At 52.5% G+C, this 20,187-nt stretch overlaps 2 protein-coding genes across 3 annotated transcripts; both read right to left on the reverse strand.

Annotated features, from left to right (window-relative positions):
• Positions 1-1,353: 1,353 nt before the first annotated feature.
• CCDC194 (coiled-coil domain containing 194) lies at positions 1,354-6,618 on the reverse strand. The gene is made up of 5 exons (XM_055239338.2): positions 5,956-6,618; positions 3,862-3,958; positions 3,323-3,455; positions 2,631-2,777; positions 1,354-1,378 (listed from the first exon to the last, which is right to left on the reverse strand). The coding sequence occupies exons 1-5, from the start codon at positions 6,277-6,279 to the stop codon at positions 1,354-1,356; spliced, it is 726 nt and encodes a 241-aa protein (XP_055095313.1). The 5' UTR covers positions 6,280-6,618.
• An 8,185-nt stretch (positions 6,619-14,803) lies between these two features.
• BST2 (bone marrow stromal cell antigen 2) lies at positions 14,804-19,338 on the reverse strand. 2 transcript variants are annotated; one of them, XM_055239342.2, is made up of 5 exons: positions 18,875-19,244; positions 17,897-17,963; positions 17,656-17,716; positions 17,205-17,349; positions 14,804-16,367 (listed from the first exon to the last, which is right to left on the reverse strand). In XM_055239342.2, exons 1-4 carry the CDS (start codon positions 19,172-19,174, stop codon positions 17,220-17,222), a joined length of 558 nt encoding a protein of 185 aa, XP_055095317.1. In that variant the 5' UTR covers positions 19,175-19,244; the 3' UTR covers positions 14,804-16,367; positions 17,205-17,219. The 2 variants fall into 2 exon arrangements, with proteins under 2 accessions (XP_055095317.1, XP_055095315.1); XM_055239340.2 differs by lacking the exon at positions 14,804-16,367 and adding an exon at positions 16,476-16,863 and having other exon boundaries at positions 18,875-19,338.
• Positions 19,339-20,187: the final 849 nt, after the last annotated feature.

A 20,187-nucleotide genomic window follows, 5' to 3' on the forward strand; every position in this document is an offset into this window, starting at 1 on the left:
CCCAGGCTGGAGTGCAGTGGCACGATCTCGGATCACTGCAAGCTCCACCTCCCAGGTTCACGCCATTCTCCCGCCTCAGCCTCCCAAGTAGCTGGGACTACAGATGCCCACCACCATGCCCAGCTAATTTTTTGTATTTTTAATAGAGACAGGGTTTCACCGTGTTAGCCAGGATGGTCTCGATCTCCTGACCTCGTGATCTGCCCGCCTTGGCCTCCCAAAGTGCTGGGATTACAGGCGTGAGCCACCGCACCCGGGCTCTTTTTTTTCTTTTCCTTTCTTTTTCTTTTTTTTTTTCTTTTCTTTTCTTTTCTTTTTTTTTTTTTTTTTTTTTTTTGAGACAGGATCTCACTCAGTCACCTAGGCTGGAGTGCAGTGGCGTGATCATGGCTCACTGCAGCTTCCACCTCCTGGGCTTAAGTGATCTTCCTGCTTCAGCCTCCCAAGTAGCTGGGACCACAGGTTTATGCCACCAAGCCTGGCTACTTTCTTCTTTCTCTTTCTTTTCTTTTCTTTCTTTCTTTTTTCTTTCTTTCTCTTCTTTCTTTTCTTGAAGGGGTTTTGCTCCAGTCACCCTAGCACGATCTTGGCTCACTGCAGCCTCTGCCTCCCAGGCTCAAGTGATCCTCCCACCTCGGTCTCCCAAGTAGATGGGACCACAGGTGCATGCCGCCATGCCCAGCTAATATTTTGTATTTTTGGTAGAGAATGGGTTTCACCATGTTGCCCAGGCTGGTCTCAAACACCTGAGCTCAAGTGATCCACCCGCCTCAGCCTCCCAAAGAATTTTGAAACAATTATTTGTAGAGACAGGGTCTCCCCATGTTGCCCAGACTGGTCTTGAACTTCAGGGCTCAAGAGATCCTCCCGCCTTAGCCTCCCAAAGTATTGGGCTTACAGGCATGAACCACTGTGACCAGCATGATTTTCTTAATAATTTTTTTCTAGCTTTAATTTTTCATGTTTAATTTTTGAGACAGGGTCTTGCTCCGTCACTCAGAGGACTGAAGTGCAGTGGTGTGATCATGGCTCACTGCAAACTTGACGTCCTGGGCTCAAGTGATCCTCCCGCCTCAGCCTCCCAAGTAGCTGGGGCTACAGATGCATGTCATCATGCTCACCTAATTATTGATATTATTTGTAGAGACAGGTTCTTGCTATGGTGCCCAGGCTGGTCTTGAACTCCTGGGCTCAAGTGATCCTCTTGCCATGGCCTCCCAAAATGTTGGGATTATAGGTGTGAGCCACCACACCTGGCCAGCCTTGAGTTTGGAGGAGTCAAAGTTATGTGTGAATTTTCAACTGCATGGAGAACTGGTGCCTATAACCTTTGTGTTGTTAAGGAGTTGGAGATTAATCTACCAAATTTTCTGTAAGTCTGAAGTTATGCCAAATATAAAGGTTAAATTTAGATAACAAGCTAAAAATGTTTAAAGGTTAGAAAAACAAGAAAACCCACTAATACATTCATGTGAAATTGAGCAATATAAAATTGTCCATATTTCAATGATTTTTGACCCATATAAACAGCACTTTCTTGTGATTCAACCTATAGATTCTCTTCCTTTTAGTTGTAGCTTTTATTTTTCTTGTGTAATTGCATTGGCTAGTACTCCCAGAAAAAAACTACTTGACAGTGGACGTCCTCACCTTGGCACTGATTCTGATGTGTTTGTTTCCCCACAATTTATACATTTCCTCATTTGATCTATTAGTATAGCAATTAACAGACTTGGGAATATTGAACCATTGCTCCGTCTCAGGCATAAGTCACCTTTGTTGCAGTGTAGGTTAAAAACATGGGCCGGGAGCGGTGGCTCACGCCTGTAATCCCAGCACTTTGGGAGGCCGAGGTGGGCAGATCACCTAAGCTCAGGAGTTCGAGACCAGCCTGGCCAACATGGTGTAACCCCATCTCTACTAAAAATACAAAAATTAGCTGGGCGTAGTGGTGGGGACCTGTAAATCCCAGCTACCTGGGAGGCTGAGGCAGAAGAATTGCTTGAACCTGGGAGGTGGAGGTTGCAGGAACCCAAATTGTGCCACTGCACTCCAGCCTGGGCAACAAGAGCAAAACTCTATCTCAAAACCAAACCAAAACAAACATGTTACTTGGTTCTTTTTGTTTAAATTCCATCTGGGAGTTTTGTACCCTTCTCACAGGGTTAGGGATTTGCGGTTTTCCTATTGTGCCACCTTTGTCAGCTTTTGTTGTCAAATCAGCTCCTCATCATGAGTCCAATCACCCATTTTACAGATAGGGTAAACTAAAACCCAAAGAGGGAAAGTGACCCTTTCCGGTTACTCCTGAGCCAGGGCTAGACCTCCAGTCTTCATATCTATCGGATGACGGCAACATTGTTGTTAGAGGGGACTTCAAATCCCAGCTAAGCACTAGCTCACTGCATGATCACTTGGGCCTCAGTTTCCCTGTCTGTAGAATAAGCACTTTACATGGTGGGGGAGAGAGGGCTGAGGCTCCTGTCTGTGCAGTTTCCATTCAGCACGTCTCCAGGGTCTAAAGCTGAGCGTCTCATCCAGCGTGGGGGTGCCTCTATACACGTCCCCGCAGACCCCCACCATGTGTGTCCTCCAGGCCGACTCCCCCTTCCGGCAGGGGGCCGACTCACCCTCGTGCGCGCCGCGCCGGCCGCCGGCAGCCCCCGGAGGGCCCGGAGCGAGAGCGCGAGCGAGAGCTGGCCCGGGGTCGGGACCCCGAGCGGGGACGCGGCCGGGGCACTCTGCGCTGGGGGCTCATCTCGGCTTCCAGGGCGTTACTGCCGGGAAGGGGGAAGGGGGCTGTCAGCCTCTGGACCCCTGTCCCCAGACATCGCCAGCCCTCATCCGCCAGAGCGTCCCTTTGCTGGGAACTCCATCCCCAGAGATCCCCATCTCCCAGGGTTTCCCGCTCCCCAGGATCCGGCATCCGTTCTCGACCCCCAGCCATTCCCGGGACGCCTCCCTAGAGACTCCCAGCTACATCCCCAGAAGCTCTGTCTCCAGACCACCAGCCTCTCCCTCGATACTCCCTTTTCCTTGCTCCCTTCTTTTCCGTTCCCCGTCCCTCTCGGGGCTCCCACCGACGCTGGATCGTGGGGACCCAAGTTTCTAGAATGCCCGCCCCAGCCTGGAATCCCAAGAGAGTCCACTGTCCTCTCCATCCTTACGTTCCAATTCCAGGATCCCCCTATTAAATCAACAATACCCCGCCCACAATCCACGCCCAAAGTAATGATTGGCTAAAAGAATGTAGCCCTGCGCAAGCATTGGTCGCGCCCTCCCCGTCCATGCGACCCCGCCCTCGGGCCAGCCCCTCACTCACAAGCGTTCGCGCAGCGCCGCCTCCCGGGCCGCACAGGCTTCGCCCTCGGCCTCCGCCACGCCTGCGCGCCGCAGAGCCTGGTCCAGCCGCCGCGCAGACTCCGTGGCCGCCACCTCCCAGCGCGCCAGGGCCTCTGCGGGCGCAGGGGGCGGGGTCAGGCTGGAGACCCCCGCGCCCACCCGCCCCACGCACGCCGGAATCCAAGTTGATAGTCTGCATGCCGTTTGCACGCTTTCCTTTATTTGAATTAAATTTGTGTGTACCATTGCATGGCTTCCACGTGCCATTTGCATAGCTTTTCATAGGTTTGCATTGCTTTTGTGAGTCGTTTACAAGGAGTTTGCATGTTTTGTGGCATTTGCGTTGTTTTTGTGACATTTGCATGGCCTCTGCATGTTGTTTGCATTCGTTTCATAAGTTTTTGCGTTTATTTCTGTGTTATTTGCATTACGTTTGCAACTGTGCTTGTTTGGATAACTAGGATTCACCTAGGCTCCTCCCACCTCTATCCCTGCCCACTCCCTTACACCCCAACGCACCTGTCAGCGCCCCGTTTTCAGCCCCCATCTGGGTCCCCTGTGCCTTGGCTTCGTCCATCTCAATCTTCAGTGTCGTTAGTTGGGTCTGAAGCCGGCTCTGAGGAGTGGAGGGGAAGTGGGAGGGGGTGTAGGCAGAGGAGAGGAGGAATGATTCGGCCTGGCCCTTTTGGGGACAATGAGAAGCCACCTGCGACCCTGTGCCCTGAGCTTTGTGTGGAATGTCCTTTGGGGCCTTGTAGTTGTAAAATGCAGAAGTGGCTTCTGAAGCCTGGGGCACCGAGTGGTGACAGCTGCCTGCCTGGAGGGAGATCTCTGCCCAGGTCCAACGCCACCAACCCTAAGCCACCAGAAAGTAGAGAGTGCTTAGCTCCGCGGTCAGATTCAAGTTCCACTTTCAGCTCCATATGGGACTCGCTGATGGGATTTCAAGCCAACACAGTGAGCCGGGCGTCGTGGCTCACGCCTGTAATCTCAGCATTTTGGGAGGCGGAGGCAGGCGGATCACTCGAGGCCAGGAATTCGAAACTAGCCTGACCAACATGGTGAAAACCCATCTCTACTTAAAAAAAAAAAAAAAAGAAAAATTAGCCCTGTGTGGTGGTGGGTGCCTGTAATCCCAGCTCCTCGGGAGGCTGAGACAGGAGAATCGCTTGAAGCTGGGAGGTGGAGGTTGTAGTGAGCTATCGTGCCACTGCATTCCAGCCTGGGCAACAGAGCATGACTCCGTTTCAAAACAAAACAAAACAAAACCAGCAACAACAAAAACCAACACAGGGCAATTTGATGGTTGACAATGATTGAATTTCTGGGGTACGTGTCATTTGCCTCTGTAGGACATTCTGCAAAATGACTGGTCCGGCTTCCTCAGTGCATCTTACAGCAAGGGGGCAGAGCCAGAACTTGAACTTGGAGTAGGCTCCTCTTAACCTCGACTGCCCCAGTCCCTTCTCTTGGTCCAGGGGGCAGAAAAGGGGTAGGGGTTTGTCTGGATTTTATTTATTTATTTTGAGATGGGGTCTTGCTCTGTCGCCCAGGCGGGAGTGCAGTGGCAGGATCTCAGCTCACTGCAACCTCCGCCTGGGATTACAAGCATGCACCATTACACCCGGCTAATTTTTGTATTTTTAGTAGAGACGGGTTTTCACCACGTTGGCCAGGCTGGTCTCAAACTCTTGACCTCAACTGATACACTCGCCCTGGCTTCCGAAAGTGCTAGGATTACAGGCGTGAGCCACCGCCCCCGGCCCCATTTTGATTTTTAATATTCAGATGCTGCACTACCTTGGCTGGGCTGGGAGGTTGGGGTGGAATGGGGGGTGTGCACAGAGGTATACAGTAGTCACTCCATAAATGGAAATGGCTGGGATTTTGAGGACAGTTCTTTTGTCAGGCTCAGGGCTGGAAAGGGTTAAGAAAAAGTCTGAAGGGTTAGTCAGAGGAAAAGAGGACCTAGCAGGTACCTCCCCCAAGAGGCCAACTTTAGCCTCCTAATTACAGGTGACATGTATGTCCCTCTCTCAAAATAGGGCTGCTGGAAACTGGCTGGAGTGGGGCCGAGTGGGCACATGGAGGAGGGCCTCGGGTGGTCTGGGGTTTCTCCAGACACCGTTTACCTGGCAAATAGCAAAGGACAGTGAAACTTTTTTTTTTTTTTTTTTTTTCAGATGGAGTCTCACTCTGTCGCCCAGGCTGCAGTGGAGTGCAGTGGCGCGATCTCAGCTCACTGCAACCTCCACCTCCCAGGTTCAAGCGATTCTCCTAAGTCAGCCTCCTGAGGAGCTGGAATTACAGGCGTTCACCATCATGCCAAACTAATTTTTGTATTTTTAGTAGAGACAGGGTTTCACCATATTGGCCAGGCTGGTCTCGAACTCCTGACCTCAGGTGATCCACCTTTCTGATCAGAAGGTAGACTCCATGGTGAGCTGACATCTAAGGGTTGGAAGGCATTAGGGCGCTATTCTCAATGCCTTCTCAATTCGAGGAACTGGGGAAACCGAGGCACAGGGAGGGAACCTTGGGGATGTGTGGGCAGGCCCTCTCTTATCTCAACATTCTGGATTCCCGAGCTCCCCCTCCACCCGGCCCACCTACCTGGCGGCCTTCACAGGCCTTTAATGCCTTCTCCAACTCGTGCCGGATACTTTCCGCCTGGTCCAGCTGCCTGGCTAGGGCCTCCTCCCGCTCGGCAGCCTCTGCCAGCCGGCGCCGCAGATCGTCGACCCCAGGCGGCGGGTCCCCGGGCGGCGCCGTGGCATTGGCCCCTGGCTCCGGGCAGCGAGGTCCCCGAGCAGCCGAGGCGGCCAGATTCCAGGCTACCAGGGCCCCGCCGGCTGCTGCCGCAGCCAGGAACACGGCCACCCCGCATAGGGCGAGCACCCGCCAGGCACGCCCGGGCTCCGGTCCCGGCTCGGCCATGCCGCGGTGCACAGCTCTGGCCCCAGACGGCCACGAATATTTAATTGGCACCTTGGGGCGCCAGGGACACCCACGGTTCCGCCCAGCCTGGCCGTGGCTTCCCAGCCCGTTGGGAGGGGTTGGACCCCCTCCAGGGGCTGGTCCATCCCATCAAGCCCAAGAAAGGAGTAGGGGTTCTAGGTTCCTGCATCCCACGTTTTGCCCCCTGTGCCTCAATTTCCCCCTCTGTGAAATGGGGAGAGTATTAACTCTTGCTTGGTAGGGCTTGGTAGGAATCAAGCTGGCACATCTGTAGGAAGCGCCAAAGACCACATCTGCAAACGAAGTGCTTGGCTATCATTTGGGGATATGTCGTTTCCAGTATTTTTTTAATCTTAATTTTGTGTATGTGTGTCACCCAAGCTGGAGTGCAATGGCACAATCTCGGCTCACTGAAACCTCTGTCTCTGGTTGAAGCGATTCTCCTGCCTCAGCCTCCTGAGTAGCTGGAATTACAGGCGCCTGCCATCACGCCCAGCTAATTTGTGTATTTTTAGCAGAGACGGGGTTTCACCATGTTGGCCAGGCTGGTCTCGAACTCCTGACCTCAAATGACCTGCCCACCTCGGCTTCCCAAAGTGCTGAGATTACAGGCGTGGACCACTGCACCCGGCTAATTTTAATTTTTTGTTTGTTTTTTTTTTTGAGACAGGGTCTCGCTATTTGCCCAGGCTGGTCTTGAACTCCTGCGCTCAAGTGATCCTCCTGCCTCAGCCTCCCAAAGTGCTGGGATTAAAGGCGTGAGCCACCGCATCCAGCCTGTGGTTCTCATTCTGTTGATGGGGTAACCGCGTTGGGAGATGGGAGGATACTCCACTGACTTACGGTTGGCGGAGCTTAGGCTGCCACACCGGCTGTGAAGAGGACCCGAGGATAGACAACAGGGTGGACCGGCCCCGTCTTCCCGCCTGCTCGCCACTGGGCCGCCAGGGGGCGATCTTACAACGCGATTACAATTGGGCTCTGGCTCCCCTTCCCTCTTAGAATACAACCCGTTCTCCCCTCCCCTTCTTCCTCCTACTCCCCCTCCTCCCCCTTCTTCCTCCTACTCCCCCTCCTCCCCCTCCTCCCTCCTCTTCCTATTTCTTCTTCTCTATCTCCCCCTGCCCCTTCTCTCCCTCCTTACACCTACAAGGACCTGATCACACCTTTAAGGTCATTTCCTTTCCACTCCTTCCTGTGGCCTCCCCAGGGCTCTTCCACCAAGCGCATTCCCACCGCAGGGCCTTTACACCTTCCCCTCTGCCTGGCTAATTGCTGTTCTGCTAACAGGTCTCCTCCTGCAGAAAGTCCCCCTCTTCAACACTACCTCCTTTTGATCAGCTCCTAGGGCCCTGACATTAAAAAGATAATTGTAGGCCAGGCGCAATGGGTCACGTCTGTAATCCCAGCACTTTGGGATGCCGAGGCGGGTGGATCACCTGAGGTCGGGAGTTCGAGACCAACCTAGCCAACATGGTGAAACCCCATCTCTACTAAAAATACAAAAATTAGTCGGGCGTGGTGGCGGGCGCCTGTAATCCCAGCTACTTGGGAGGCTGAGGCAGGAGAATGGGTTCAACCCAGGAGGGGGAGGTTGAAGTGAGCTGAAGTCGTGCCATTGCACTCCAGCCTGAGCGACAAGAGCAAGACTCCGTCTTAAAAAAAAAAAAAAAAAAATTAGCCAGATGTGGTGGCTGGCGCCTGTAATCCCAGCTACTCAGGAGGGTGAGGCAGAAGACTCTCTTGAACCCGGGAGGCGGAGGTTGCAGTGAGCAGAGCTCGTGCCACTGCACTCCAGCCTGGGTGACAGAGTGAGACTCTGTCTCAAAAAAAAAAAAAAAAAAAAAAGTAATTATATATTTATGTGTGTGACTGATTCTGCCCCTCACCCCCGCCTTTCCCATCAAACTGGGTGATCTTCCCCTTCACCCTCTGAAGTTTCCTTGAACAATCAACTCACAAAAGGAAGATTAATATGAGAAATGAGGCGGAGGTGGGAGGATCACTTGAGCCCGGGAGTTTCAGACCAGCCTGGGTAACACAGTGAGAACCCATCGCTACAAAAAATTTAAAAAATGAGCCTGATGTGGTGGTGTGCACCTGTAGTCCCAACTACTCGGGAGGCTGAGGCAGAAGGATCGCTTGAGTCCAGGAAGTGGAGGCTGCAGTGAGCGGAGATCCCACCACTGCACTCCCACCTGGGCAACAGAGTAAGACCATGTCTCAAAAAACAAAAAAAAGTCCATTCAGGTATGTTGATAGACTTTAGTCTTTCTGCCTGTGATATGAGTTCAGTTAATGAAAACTCAAAGAATCAGAAGTAATTGTTTTCTTTTTGGTGGGTCCAGAATTTAGGCATGTGAAAAAAAAATAAAATTTTAGGACCTTCCAGATTTATTATGTCAAGGGGTAATAGTTAAGCCCTGGAAAAACTGAATCAACCTTTCTTTCTTTCTTTTCTTTTCTTTTCTTTTATTCATTCATTCATTCATTCATTCATTCATTCTTTCTTTCTTTCTTTCTTTTTTTTTGAGATGGAGTCTTGCTCTGTCGCCCAGGCTGGAGTGCAATGTCGGCTCACTGCAACCTCTGCCTCCTGGGTTCAAGCAATTCTCCTGCCTCAGCCTCCTGAGTAGCTGGGATTGCAGGCGCCTGCCACCACTCCTAGCTAATTTTTTTTTTGAGATGGAGTCTAGTTTTGTTGCCAAGGCTGGAGTGCAATGTCACGATCTCAGCCCACTGCAACCTCTGCCTTCTGGGTTCAAGAGATTCTCCTGCCTCAGCCTCCCACGTAGCTGAGATTACAAGCACCTGCCAAGACACCTAGCTAACTTTTGTATTTTTAGTAGACACAGGCTTTCACTATGTTGGCCAAGCTGGTCTCGAACTCATGGTCCCAAGTGATCTGTCCACCTTGGCCTCCCAAAGTGCTGGGATTACAGGGGTGAGCCACCACGCCTGGCCTCTTTATTTTTTCTTTTCTTTTCTTTTCTTTTTTTTTTGAGACCGGGTCTCACTCTGTCACCCAGGCTGGAGTTCAGTGGTGCCATCACGGCTCACTGCAGCCTTGACCTCCTGGGCTCAAGCGATGCCCCCACCTGGGCCTCCCTAAATGCTGGGATTACCACCACTGTGAGCCACTGAGCCACCCCATTCCCAACCCCTGGCCTTTCTTTGTGTGGAGATATCCCACATTAACTAGACTTCCTAGTCTTCATTCAAGCATAGACTAAATGTTGTTGGAGATAGAGACCCTTGTGACTTTCACCTCTTTACAATAGAATGTGTAAGCAACCCCCTTAGGACACAGTCAATAGTAGCCAATCTAATCTCCTATCTGTATGCTAGCCTTTGCATGGGAAATGTATTTCTGTTCAGCACCTCTGTTTGTGGCTTTATAAGCGATTTAGGCCGGGCGAGCTGATTCATGCCTGTAATCCCAGCACTTTGGGAGGCTGAGGCGGGCGGATCACGAGGCCAGGAGTTCGAGGCCAGCCTGACCAACATATCGAAGCCCTGTCTCTACGAAAAATACAAAAATTAGCCGGGCGTGATGGCGGGCGCCTGTAATCCCAGCTACTCCGGAGACTGAGACGGAGAATCGCTTGAACCTGGGAGGCAGAGGTTGCAGTGAGTCGAGATCGTGCCATTGCACTCCAACCTGGCATTGCACTCCAGCCTGGGTGACAAGAGCAAGGCTCCGTCTCAAATAAACAAACAAACAAATGATCCACACTTTTCCCTGCATAAGAGGCACTCATCCTCATTCTCTTGTGTCCTTGTGGCCCTGGATAGACTCTGCCCACACATTTTGCCCTGGAAAAAACTCTTTTAACCAGGCTTGGCGTGGTGGCTCACTTCTGTAACCCAAGCACTTTGGGAGACTAAGGTGGGAGGATCAGTTGAGCCCAGGAGTTTGAGAACAGCCTGGTCAACATGGTGAGACTCCATCTCTACAAAATATAAAAAAAATTAGGGCCGGGCATGGTGGCTCATGCCTGTAATCCTAGAACTTTGGGAGGCCGAGGCAGGTGGATCACCTGAGGTCAGGAGTTTGTGACCAGCCTGGCCAACATGATGAAACCCCATCTCTACTAAAAATGCAAAAATTGGCCAGCGCAATGGCTCATGCCTGTAATCCCAGCACTTTGGGAGGCCAAGGAGGGTAGATCACGATGTCTGGAGTTTGAGACCAGCCTGGCAAACATGGTGAAACCCCATCTCTACTAAAAATACAAAAATACAAAAATTAGCCGGGCATGGTGGTGGGCATCTGTAGTCCCAGCTACTTGGGAGGCTGAGCCAAGATCGTGCCACTGCACAACAGCCTGGGCAACAAAGCGAGACTCTGTCTCAAAAAGAAAAAAAAAATTAGCCGGGTGTGGTGGTGGGTATCTGCAATCCCAGCTACTGGGGAGGCTGCGGCAAGAGAATTGCTTGAACCCAAGAGGGGGAGGTTGCAGTGAGCCGAGATCACGCCATTGCACTCTAGCCTGGGTGACAAGAGTGAAACTCTATCTCAAAAAAAAAAAAAAGAAAAAGAAAAGAAAAGAAAAAAAAAGAAATGAGCTGTGTCTGGCATGGTGGCTCACTCACGCTTGTAATCCTGGCACTTTGGGAGGCCAAGGCAGGAGGATTGCTTAAGGCCAAGCATTCAAGATCAACCTGGCCAACATAGTGAGATCCTGTCTTTATTATTAAAAAAAAAAAAAAATTTTGCTGGGCATGGTGGTGCATGCCTGTGTTCCCAGCTACTCAAGAGGCTGAGGTGTGAGGATTGCTGGAGCCCAGGGGGTTAAGGCTGCAGTGATCCAAGGTCGCGCCACTGCACTTAAGCCTGGGTGACAGAGAGAGGCCCTGTCTCCAAAAAAAAAAAAAAAAAAAAAAAGGAAAGAAAAGAAACCAGAGCTCAGAGAGGTCGAGTCCCAGAGCAGGGACACTCAGCAGCGGCTGGTCACTGCCAAATTCCCACTGGGGTCTGCAGAACCCCACAGCCATCAGCTTCTCAACCCCTGGGTGGGTCACAGCCTTGGAGTCAGGTCTCTCAGGAAAAGGACAAAATAGGGAGGGAAGATGGGACAATTTAGGAAGTAGGGAAATTTACACCCAGGCCATCGTGTGAGGGGATTGGGAGTTGAATCTACGATATTGGGCGAATCTTATCAGCAAAATACAGCCCAGGCAGGATGGGGGTGGGAGTTGTGGGGGGAGAGTGAGGGAGGGAGTGTGAGTAGGGGTGGGGATGGGTGGAGCAGCAGCATAGTCTGGGGACCTTTCCATGGCCCAAGTTGGGAGTGGTGAGTGGAGGAGGTCACGTGGGGAGCGTTTGTTTCCTGGGCAAAAGGAAATCCACAGAATGTGGAGGGTTAATTGCCCAACCAGCTTTGGGTAATTAACAAGGCCAGGCATGGTGGCTCACACCTGTAATCCCAGCACTTTGGGAGGCTGAGACGGGCGGATCACGAGGTCAGGAGATCGAGACCATCCTGGCTAACACAGTGACACCCCGTCTCTAATAAAAATACAAAAAAATCAGCCGGGTGTGGTGGTGGGCGCCTGTAGTCCCAGCTATTCGGGAGGCTGAGGCAGGAGAATGGCGTGAACCCAGGAGGCGGAGCTTGCAGTGAGCCGAGATTGCGCCACTGTACTCCAGCCTGGGCGACAGAACGAGACTCCATCTCAAAAACAAAAGAAAACCCTGAACAAGGCCAGACATGGTGGCTCACGCCTGTAATCCCAGCACATTGGGAGGCTGAGGCGGGTGGATCACCTGAGGTCAGGAGTTCGAGACCAGCCTGGCCAACATGGTGAAACCCCTTCGCTACTAAAAAATATAAAAATTAGCTGGGTGTGGTGGTGCATGCCTGTAATCCCAGCTACTTGGGAGGCTAAGGCAGGAGAATCACTTGAACCCAGGAGGCAGAGGTTGCAATGAGCTGAGATTGCACCATTGCACTCCAGCCTGGGCAACAGAGCAAGACTCCATCTCAAAAAACAAACAAACAAACCACAAAAAAAACAAAAACCCCTGAAAAAGTCCAGTAATTACCTGAGGCCTCACCGGGACTGTTGGTAGGGATGAAATAGCTTAGTAGTTGCAAAGCGGCTTTAGCTTTTTTGCAAGCCAGGGCTGTGGGCGGCAAGCCACCCAGGCGCCACGGCAAGAGACTGAGGACACGAGCTATTCCAGTATAATAAAATATAAAACAAGAATGGTTATACCAGATATAGATCTTAGATATGATTATATATGAATATCATTAATCATTGGTTTGTAGCAATTACTCTTTATTCGCTCTTTATTCCAATATTATAATAATCCTCGCTCTATAATCATAACCTAGGAAAAACCAGGCCATACAGAGATAGGAGCTGAGGGGACATAGTGAGGTGTGACCAGAAGACAAGAGTGCGAGACTTCTGTTATGCCCAGACAGGGCCACCAGAAGGGCTCCTTGGTCTAGCAGTGACGCCAGCATCTGGGAAGATGCCCATTGCCAGGCGGACCGTGGTCTAGCGGTAGCATAAGTGTCAAGGAACAACACCCGCTACTTAGCAGACTGGGAAAGGGAGTCTCTTTTTCCCCGGGGGAGTTTAGAGAAGACTCTGCTCCTTCACCTCTTGTGGAGGGCCTGACATCAGTCAGGCTTGCCCACAGTTATTCGGAGGCCTAACCATCTCCCTGTGATGCTGTGCTTCAGTGGTCACACTCCTAGTCCGCCTTCATGTTCCATCCTGTACACCTGGCTCTGCCTTCTAAATAGCAGTAGTAAATTTCTGATATGCAGAAATAATGGCGTAAGCTGTCTTTCTCTTTGGCTCCTCTCTCTCTGCCTCGGCTGCCAGGCAGGGAAGGGCCCCCTGTCCAGTGGACACGTGACCCACGTGACCTTACCTATCATTGGAGATGACTCACACTCTACCCTGCCCCTTTTGCTTTGTATCCAATAAATAGCGCAGCCAGACATCCGGGGCCACTACCGGTCTCCGCGCATTGGTGGTAGTGGTCCCCCGGGCCCAGCTGCCTTTTCTTTTATCTGTTTGTCTTGTGCCTTTATTTCTACACTCTCTCGTCGCCGCACACGGGGAGAGACCCACCGACCCTGTGGGGCTGGACCCTACACAGGGCCACAGAAGTGAGGTCCCACCCTGCTCCTGGGGACACTTAGCAACATATAGAGACTTTTTTTTTCTTTTGAGACAGAGTCTGGCTCTGTTGCCCAGGCTGGAGTGCAGTTGCATCATCTCGGCTCACTGCAGCCTTGACACCCCAGGCTCAAGCGATCCTCCTGCCTCAGCCTCCCAAGTAGCTGTGACTACAGGCCCACCATGCCCAGCTATTTATTAAATTTTTTGTAGAGACGGAGGTCTCCCTGTGTTGCCCAGGCTGGTCTTGACCTCCTGGGCTGAAGCAATCCTCCTCCTTCGACCTCCCAAAGTGCTGGGATTATAGGCATGAGCCACCATGCCCAGCCTGGAAACATTTTTAATTGTCACAACTTGGGAGGGTGTTACTTGCATCTATGGGTGGGGGCCAGGGATGCCGTTTAACATCTTACAATGCAGTTGGGCACATTGTCTGTAATTCCAGCACTTTGGGAGGCCGAGGCGGGTGGATTTCTTCAGGTCAGGAGTTCAAGACCAGCCTGAACAACATGGTGAAACACCGTCTCTACTAAAAATACAAAAATTAGCTGGACATGATGGCGGGTGCCTGTAATCCCAGCTACTCGGGAGGCTGAGGCAGGATAATCGCTTGAACCCGGGAAGTGGAGTTTGCAGTGAGCTGAAATCGCGCCACTGCACTCCAGCCTGTGAGACTCCATCTCAAACAAACAAACAAACAAAAAAAACCCCAAAACTAAAAACAAAAACAAAATCCTACAATGCACAGGATGGTCCCCACCCAGAGAACCATCCAGCCCAAACCACCAATGCTGCTGAGGCTGAGACCCTGTCCTAGACCTTGGGAGTGAGGAACGGGTGCTCCAGGCAGCAGGCAGAGCTTGGGCAAAGGCCTTGAGGCAAAAAGGAGCTTGGGATCAAGAAAGGTGGAGGTGGTGAGCAAGGGGAAGTGAGGGGGCAAGAGGACCAGGGGGGTCTGTGGCAGGGGAGGTATTTGGGGACCCTTCCCTGGGAGAGCAGTAGGAACCATGGAGGTGGAGACCTGGTTTTATTTATTTTTATTTTTTTGAGACAGACTCTTGCTCTGTCACCCAGGCTAGAGTGCAGTGGCGTGATCTCAGCTCACTGCAACCTCCACCTCCTGGGTTCAAGCGATTTTCCTGCCTCTGCCTCCTCTGTAGCTGGGACTATAGGCACGAACCACCACCCCCAGCTAATTATTATTATTTTTTTTTTTGAGATGGAGTCTCGCTCTGTCGCCCAGGCAGGAGTGCAATGGCACAATCTCGGCTCACTGCAACATTCACCTCTTGGGTTCAGCAATTCTCGTGCCTCAGCCTCCTGAGTAACTGGGACTACAGGCGCATGCCACCACACCGGGCTAATTTTTTTTATTTTTAGTAGAGACAGGGTTTCACCGTGTTAGCCAGGATGGTCTGGATCTCTTGACCTCGTGATCCACCAACCTCGGCCTCCCAAAGTGCTGGGATTACAGGCATGAACCACCACACCCGGCCATTTTTTTTGTATTTTTAGTAGAAATGGGGTTTCACCATGTTGGCCAGGTTGGTCTTGAACTGAGCTCAAGTGATCCACCCACCTCGGCCTCCCAAAGTGCTGAGATTACAGGCGTGAGCCACTGTGCCTGGCCAGAGGGTTTTTGTTTTTTGTTTTTTTTAAATCCCACCGACCATCTGGGCCGGGGACTGTGGGACCTTAGGATAGTACAGAAATCTGGGACAAGGGACTTCTGGTCCCATTACCACAAACAGGAATTGCAGTTGCAAAAACAATGGCCGGGATTCCGGGAGAACTTGGAGGAAGTAAGATAACAGAGAAGGAAGGGACTATGGCATCTTCGAGGATCGAAGAAGGTAGGTGAAGGGTCCGTTGGGATTGCAGCCCTCAATTGTGGAGAAGCAGAGAGACTCTCTGGGGGAGTGGTTCCCAGAGCTGGGTACTGCAGAATGAATAAGAGTTTGGGGAATCGGGCCAGGTGTGATGGCTCATGCCTGTAATCCCAGCACTTTAGGAGCCTGAGGTGGGTAGATCCCTTGAGGTCAGGAGTTTGAGGCCAGCCTGGCCAACATGATGAAACCCGTCTCCACTAAAAAACTAAAAATACAAAAATTAGCCAGGTGTGGTGATGTAGTACTGTAATCCCAGCTACTCGGGAGGCTGAGGCAGGAGAATCACTTGAACCCAGAAGGCAGAAGTTGCAGTGAGCCAAGATTGTGCCACTCTACTCCAGCCTGGGTGACAGAGCGAAACTCTGTCTCAAAAACAAACAAACAAACAAAAAAAGAGCCGGGAGTGGTGGCTCATGCCTGTAATCTCAGCACCTTGGGAGGCCGAGGCGGGCAGCTCACCTGAGGTCGGGAGTTCGAGACTAGCCTGACCAACATGGAGAAACCCTGCCTCTACTAAAAATACAAAATTACCCAGGCATGGTGGTGCATGCCTGTAGTCCCAGCTACTCGGGAGGCTGAGGCAGGAGAATCGCTTGAACCCGGGAGGCGGAGGTTGCAGAGAGCCGAGACTGCGCCATCGCACTCCAGCCTGAGAAACAAGAGCGAAACTCCGTCTCAAAAAAAAAAAAAAAAAAAAAGAGAGAGAGAGAGAGTTTGGGGGATGAAGGAGGAGGAAACATTCTGACAATGCATGGCCTGTGTGTGTGTACAGATCGCAGTTTAAATCCCAGCCCAGCATTTTCTCCAGGCGGGAGGGGAAGCAAGACAAGGTTACTCTCAGTTACAGCCTCAGTTTCCTCACTGGATCCCAAGGAATCAAGAGAGGCTCTAGGGAGGAGATGAGAATACAACACCTGGGAAACGGTGAGCCCTGATGAGGGTGCACAGTTCTTATGTTGATCCCAGCAGAGACGAGGGCTGGGAGGAACTGGGGTGGTGTCTCCCCGAACTCCGTGGGCTCCTGAAAAGGTCCTGGAGCAGGGAAGGGAGGTGTTGTCGTCAATGGGGGGTCCACTCTCACCTGCAGGGGCGACCCCGACGCTTGGGGACTAACACAATGACACTCCAGGAACTCGAGAGTAAGGTGTGCTCTCCCTCAAAGGAAGTGTTTATTTTTTGGAGCTCAAAGACCCCAGAAAAAACACCCCCCCCGCAAAAAAAAACCCGTAACAACAGGCAGCACATGCCCCCCCACCGCACCCCATGCCCATCTCAGGGTGGGAGACAAGAGGGGGGACTCATTCCCTGCCTGGCTCTGGAGGGAGACAGCCCTGGGTCAACCCGACTGTGTCCCCACACTCAGGACTGCCCCATGGCCCCTCCAGACCTGCTCCAGAGACCCTTCTATGGCTACCCCGTGCCCTCCCCAGTAACCGTGCTGCCTGCCCCATGACCCTCTCAGAACTGATGAGATCAAGGGAATGTTCAAGCAAAAAGCTGAGCAGGAACCGGACCTTCCAAGACGTGCCTAAAGGACCAGAAGAGGGACTCAGCGCAGGCTGGAGGCAGCAGACACTGGCCCCGCCCAAAGCCCCGCCCCCATCGCTAAACCCGCCCCACCCATCCATAAGCCCCTCCCCTCTCCATCGATAGACCCGCCCCCATTGATAGCCCCGCCCCATACAGCTATAAGCCCGCCCCCGATCCAGGGCACTCTTCTCACTGTATTCTCCCTCCTTCCCCAAGGCACTTCACCTCTGCGCCCAGTCCCTTCCCCTGCAGCCTCTCTCTAGACTTCTGAGCCTCTGCTTCCCCGCCCCCCTTCCCCAGCTTTCTTCTCCCTCCCGGGGCCGCCCCCTCCTCACTGACCAGCTTCCTGGGATCTCACAGCAGCAGAGCGCTGAGGCCCAGCAGCAGAATCAGGATCTGTGGCGCCGCAGCAGGGCTGGAGTCCTGGGAGCTGGCGGAGTACTTCTTGTCCGCGATTCTCACGCTTAAGACCTGGTTTTCTCTTCTGCGGTACAGATGGGGGCAAATCAGGCATCTGCTCGTCCTGGCTCGTGCCGCCCTCCCTGTAAGCCCATCGCCCCCGGGAGTTCCCCCCGCACCGCCCCAATCCAAGTCACTGGGGAGGGAATGGACAGCGGCCACCCATGGCTCTGTGACCCTAGGGGCTAAGTTGTCCTTTTGTGGCACTCAAACCTTATCCCGTGGGGCAATGGGGATTTGGGGAGCAAAGGAGATCCTGGGTCTTGGGCTGGGGAGGTGGGGGTGAGAGGAGTGTGGCGGGTGGAGGGTAGCGGGGAAGGTTATCTCTGACCTCAGTCGCTCCACCTCCGCAGACGCGTCCTGAAGCTTGTGGTTCAATGTAGTGATCTCTCCTGGTGGGGTGGGAGGACAGAATCAGGGGGCGGGTCAGCACGTGGCCATGCTGGGGCCCTGCCCCACTCTGGGACAGGACCTCCCCCTTACCCCAACCTCCAGCCCTGGTCTCCCTGCCCCACCCCCTCTTCCATACCTGACTCATGCCTCCCCAGCCCTCTCCCTTCTCCCTTTCTCACCCTCAAGCTCCTCCACTTTCTTTTGTCCTTGGGCCTTCTCTGCATCCAGGGAAGCCATTAGGGCCATCTAAGAAGAGTCAGAATCTGGGGTTCTGGCCTGGGGAGTTTGGCTGCCGCCCCTGGGACCTGGGCCTTCTCCCTAGGTCCTGGGGACAGAGGGGCTTAAGTGCAAATCCCTTTCAGATTTTCTTCCAACCCTCTCTGCACCATGGTCTCCAACCTTAAAGAACAGCCACAACCACACACTCTCCCAGGGCCACCCATAAGCGTGTGGGTCCTCAAAATGGGAGTTTTGAGGCCCCCCCCAAGTGGAAACTTGGAGGCTATCGATAACCAAACTTTAGTATACATTTCCAGATTGCCTGAGCAATGGCCCAAGAAAAGTTAGAGGCCCTCCCCAATCCAGAACGCAGCGGGATTTCCCAGCCCAAGTGACGTGCCCAGCAAAAGTTTCAAGATCCCACATATCAGGACCCAGGTGAATATTTCAGTTTCTTAGGGATGAAGTGAAAATTTCAAAAGCCCCCTTTTTCAGGGTCTGGTGAGGTCCCCCTTCAACCCTGAATAGGGATTTCTTTTTTTTTTTTTTTTTGAGACGGAGTCTCGCTCTGTCGCCCACTGAATAGGGATTTCTACTCCCCCAGGACTGGTGCCCACGAGAAGTTTCAAGGCCCCCGACACCAGTGCCCTGGAAAGAATTTATAAATTCACCTAAGTCCCAGGGGGATACTGAGGTCCCCGATTTGGGGGATCTGGAGAGTTTTAACACCCTGCCCCTACACCAGTGCCCTGGACTGGGTTAGAGGCCCCCAAACCCTGGTAGGGGAACCTAGATCCCTTGATGTGGGGGCCCAGGAACAGTTTCAGGACCTCCCCTGCATCTCCCTGGAGACCCACCCTGTGTCAGATTTCTGGGGAGAGATTCTTGTCCCCCCAACCCCCTAGTACTAGGCCATTCAAAGGAGTTGAGGAGCTTACCACAGTCTGGTTGCAGGTGGCAGCCTGGGCCTCCGCATCCTGAAAGCCCTTCTGGGCCTCGGTCAGCTCTTGTTGCAGGAGATGGGTGACATTGCGACACTCCATCACTGCCCGAAGGCCGTCCCGGCAGGCCTCGCTGTTGGCCTTGATGGTGAAGATAATCAGGGGCACCCCCAGACTCACTATGATCAGGAGCACCAGAATTCCTATCCCCAGCAGAAGCTTACAGCGCTTATCCCCGTCTTTCTTCCAAATGTCATCCATGGGCCCTCTGCAATAGTCATACAAAGTAGGTGCCATTCAGATCTCCCTTCTAGCTGAAAGGAGTCTGGCCTGGAGTTAGGGGAGGGTGCTGGAATCTTCTATGAGCCACCCCTTTATTAGCATAGGAACCATCCTGACCAATAGCAAGTTCCAGGAAGTGCTCTGACCAGCAGCTCTTGCATGAGGCACCTACAGGCAGAGGATTAATTAGGCTTTCAGTTTCAGTTTCCCAGAAAGGAGGTGGGCTTTTTTTTCACCCTGCTTTAAAAGCCCTTGGGCCCTTCCCAACTGAGTGCCAGCCAGCTATGGCTGTTTGGGACACTCCATCTTGAGTCCCTGTGTCTCTGCTGTGTGTTACTGAGTGCCTAGGCCATGCCAGCCTGTATTGATCTGTACCATGATCTGAAGAGGTGGAGGCCATCATCATTGGTTGAGTCTCCACCTGGGGAAACTGGGGATGCACAGTTGAGTGGTGGGGTGAGGGCGGGGCCTGGGTCTGACGCTAGGGACTGGGTTTTGTGTTCAGGTGTCTCTGTGGTGATGAGCAGTGCTTCATCCAGTGCCCCTGTCCCCACTGAGGGAATTATGGGAGCCATGGAGGGTGTGTGAGCAGCAGGTGAGACTGGATCCAGCTGAAAACTGGGAGACCAACCCAGCCAACAAACAATGTTGGTCTCTGTCCTGGCACCCGCAGGAAACAAGCTCCTACTTCCAGAAAAAGTGCTCCTGGGACTCCAGGATACCAAGTAAACTCTCTGAGCCTGTTTCTTCATCTGCAAAGGGGAATAACAGGGCCAGCCTCTCCAGGAGAGGCCAGGGAGGAGATGCCAGTAAAGTGCTTTGGTATCTAGTAGGTGCTCAATGGATGCGCATGCCACCTGCCAGGCCTGTGGCTCAGGGCAGATAGATGGGAAGATAATGCTTGAACATGGACATATAGTGAGGATCTTTCTTTTTTTTCTTTTTCTTTTTCTTTTCTCTTCTCTTTTCTTTTCTTTCTTTTTTTCTTTTTTGAGACAGGGTCTTGTTCTGTCGCCCAGGCTGGAGTG

Source organism: Symphalangus syndactylus, chromosome 13 (genome assembly GCF_028878055.3).
Source record: "Symphalangus syndactylus isolate Jambi chromosome 13, NHGRI_mSymSyn1-v2.1_pri, whole genome shotgun sequence".
NCBI lineage: Eukaryota > Metazoa > Chordata > Mammalia > Primates > Hylobatidae > Symphalangus > Symphalangus syndactylus.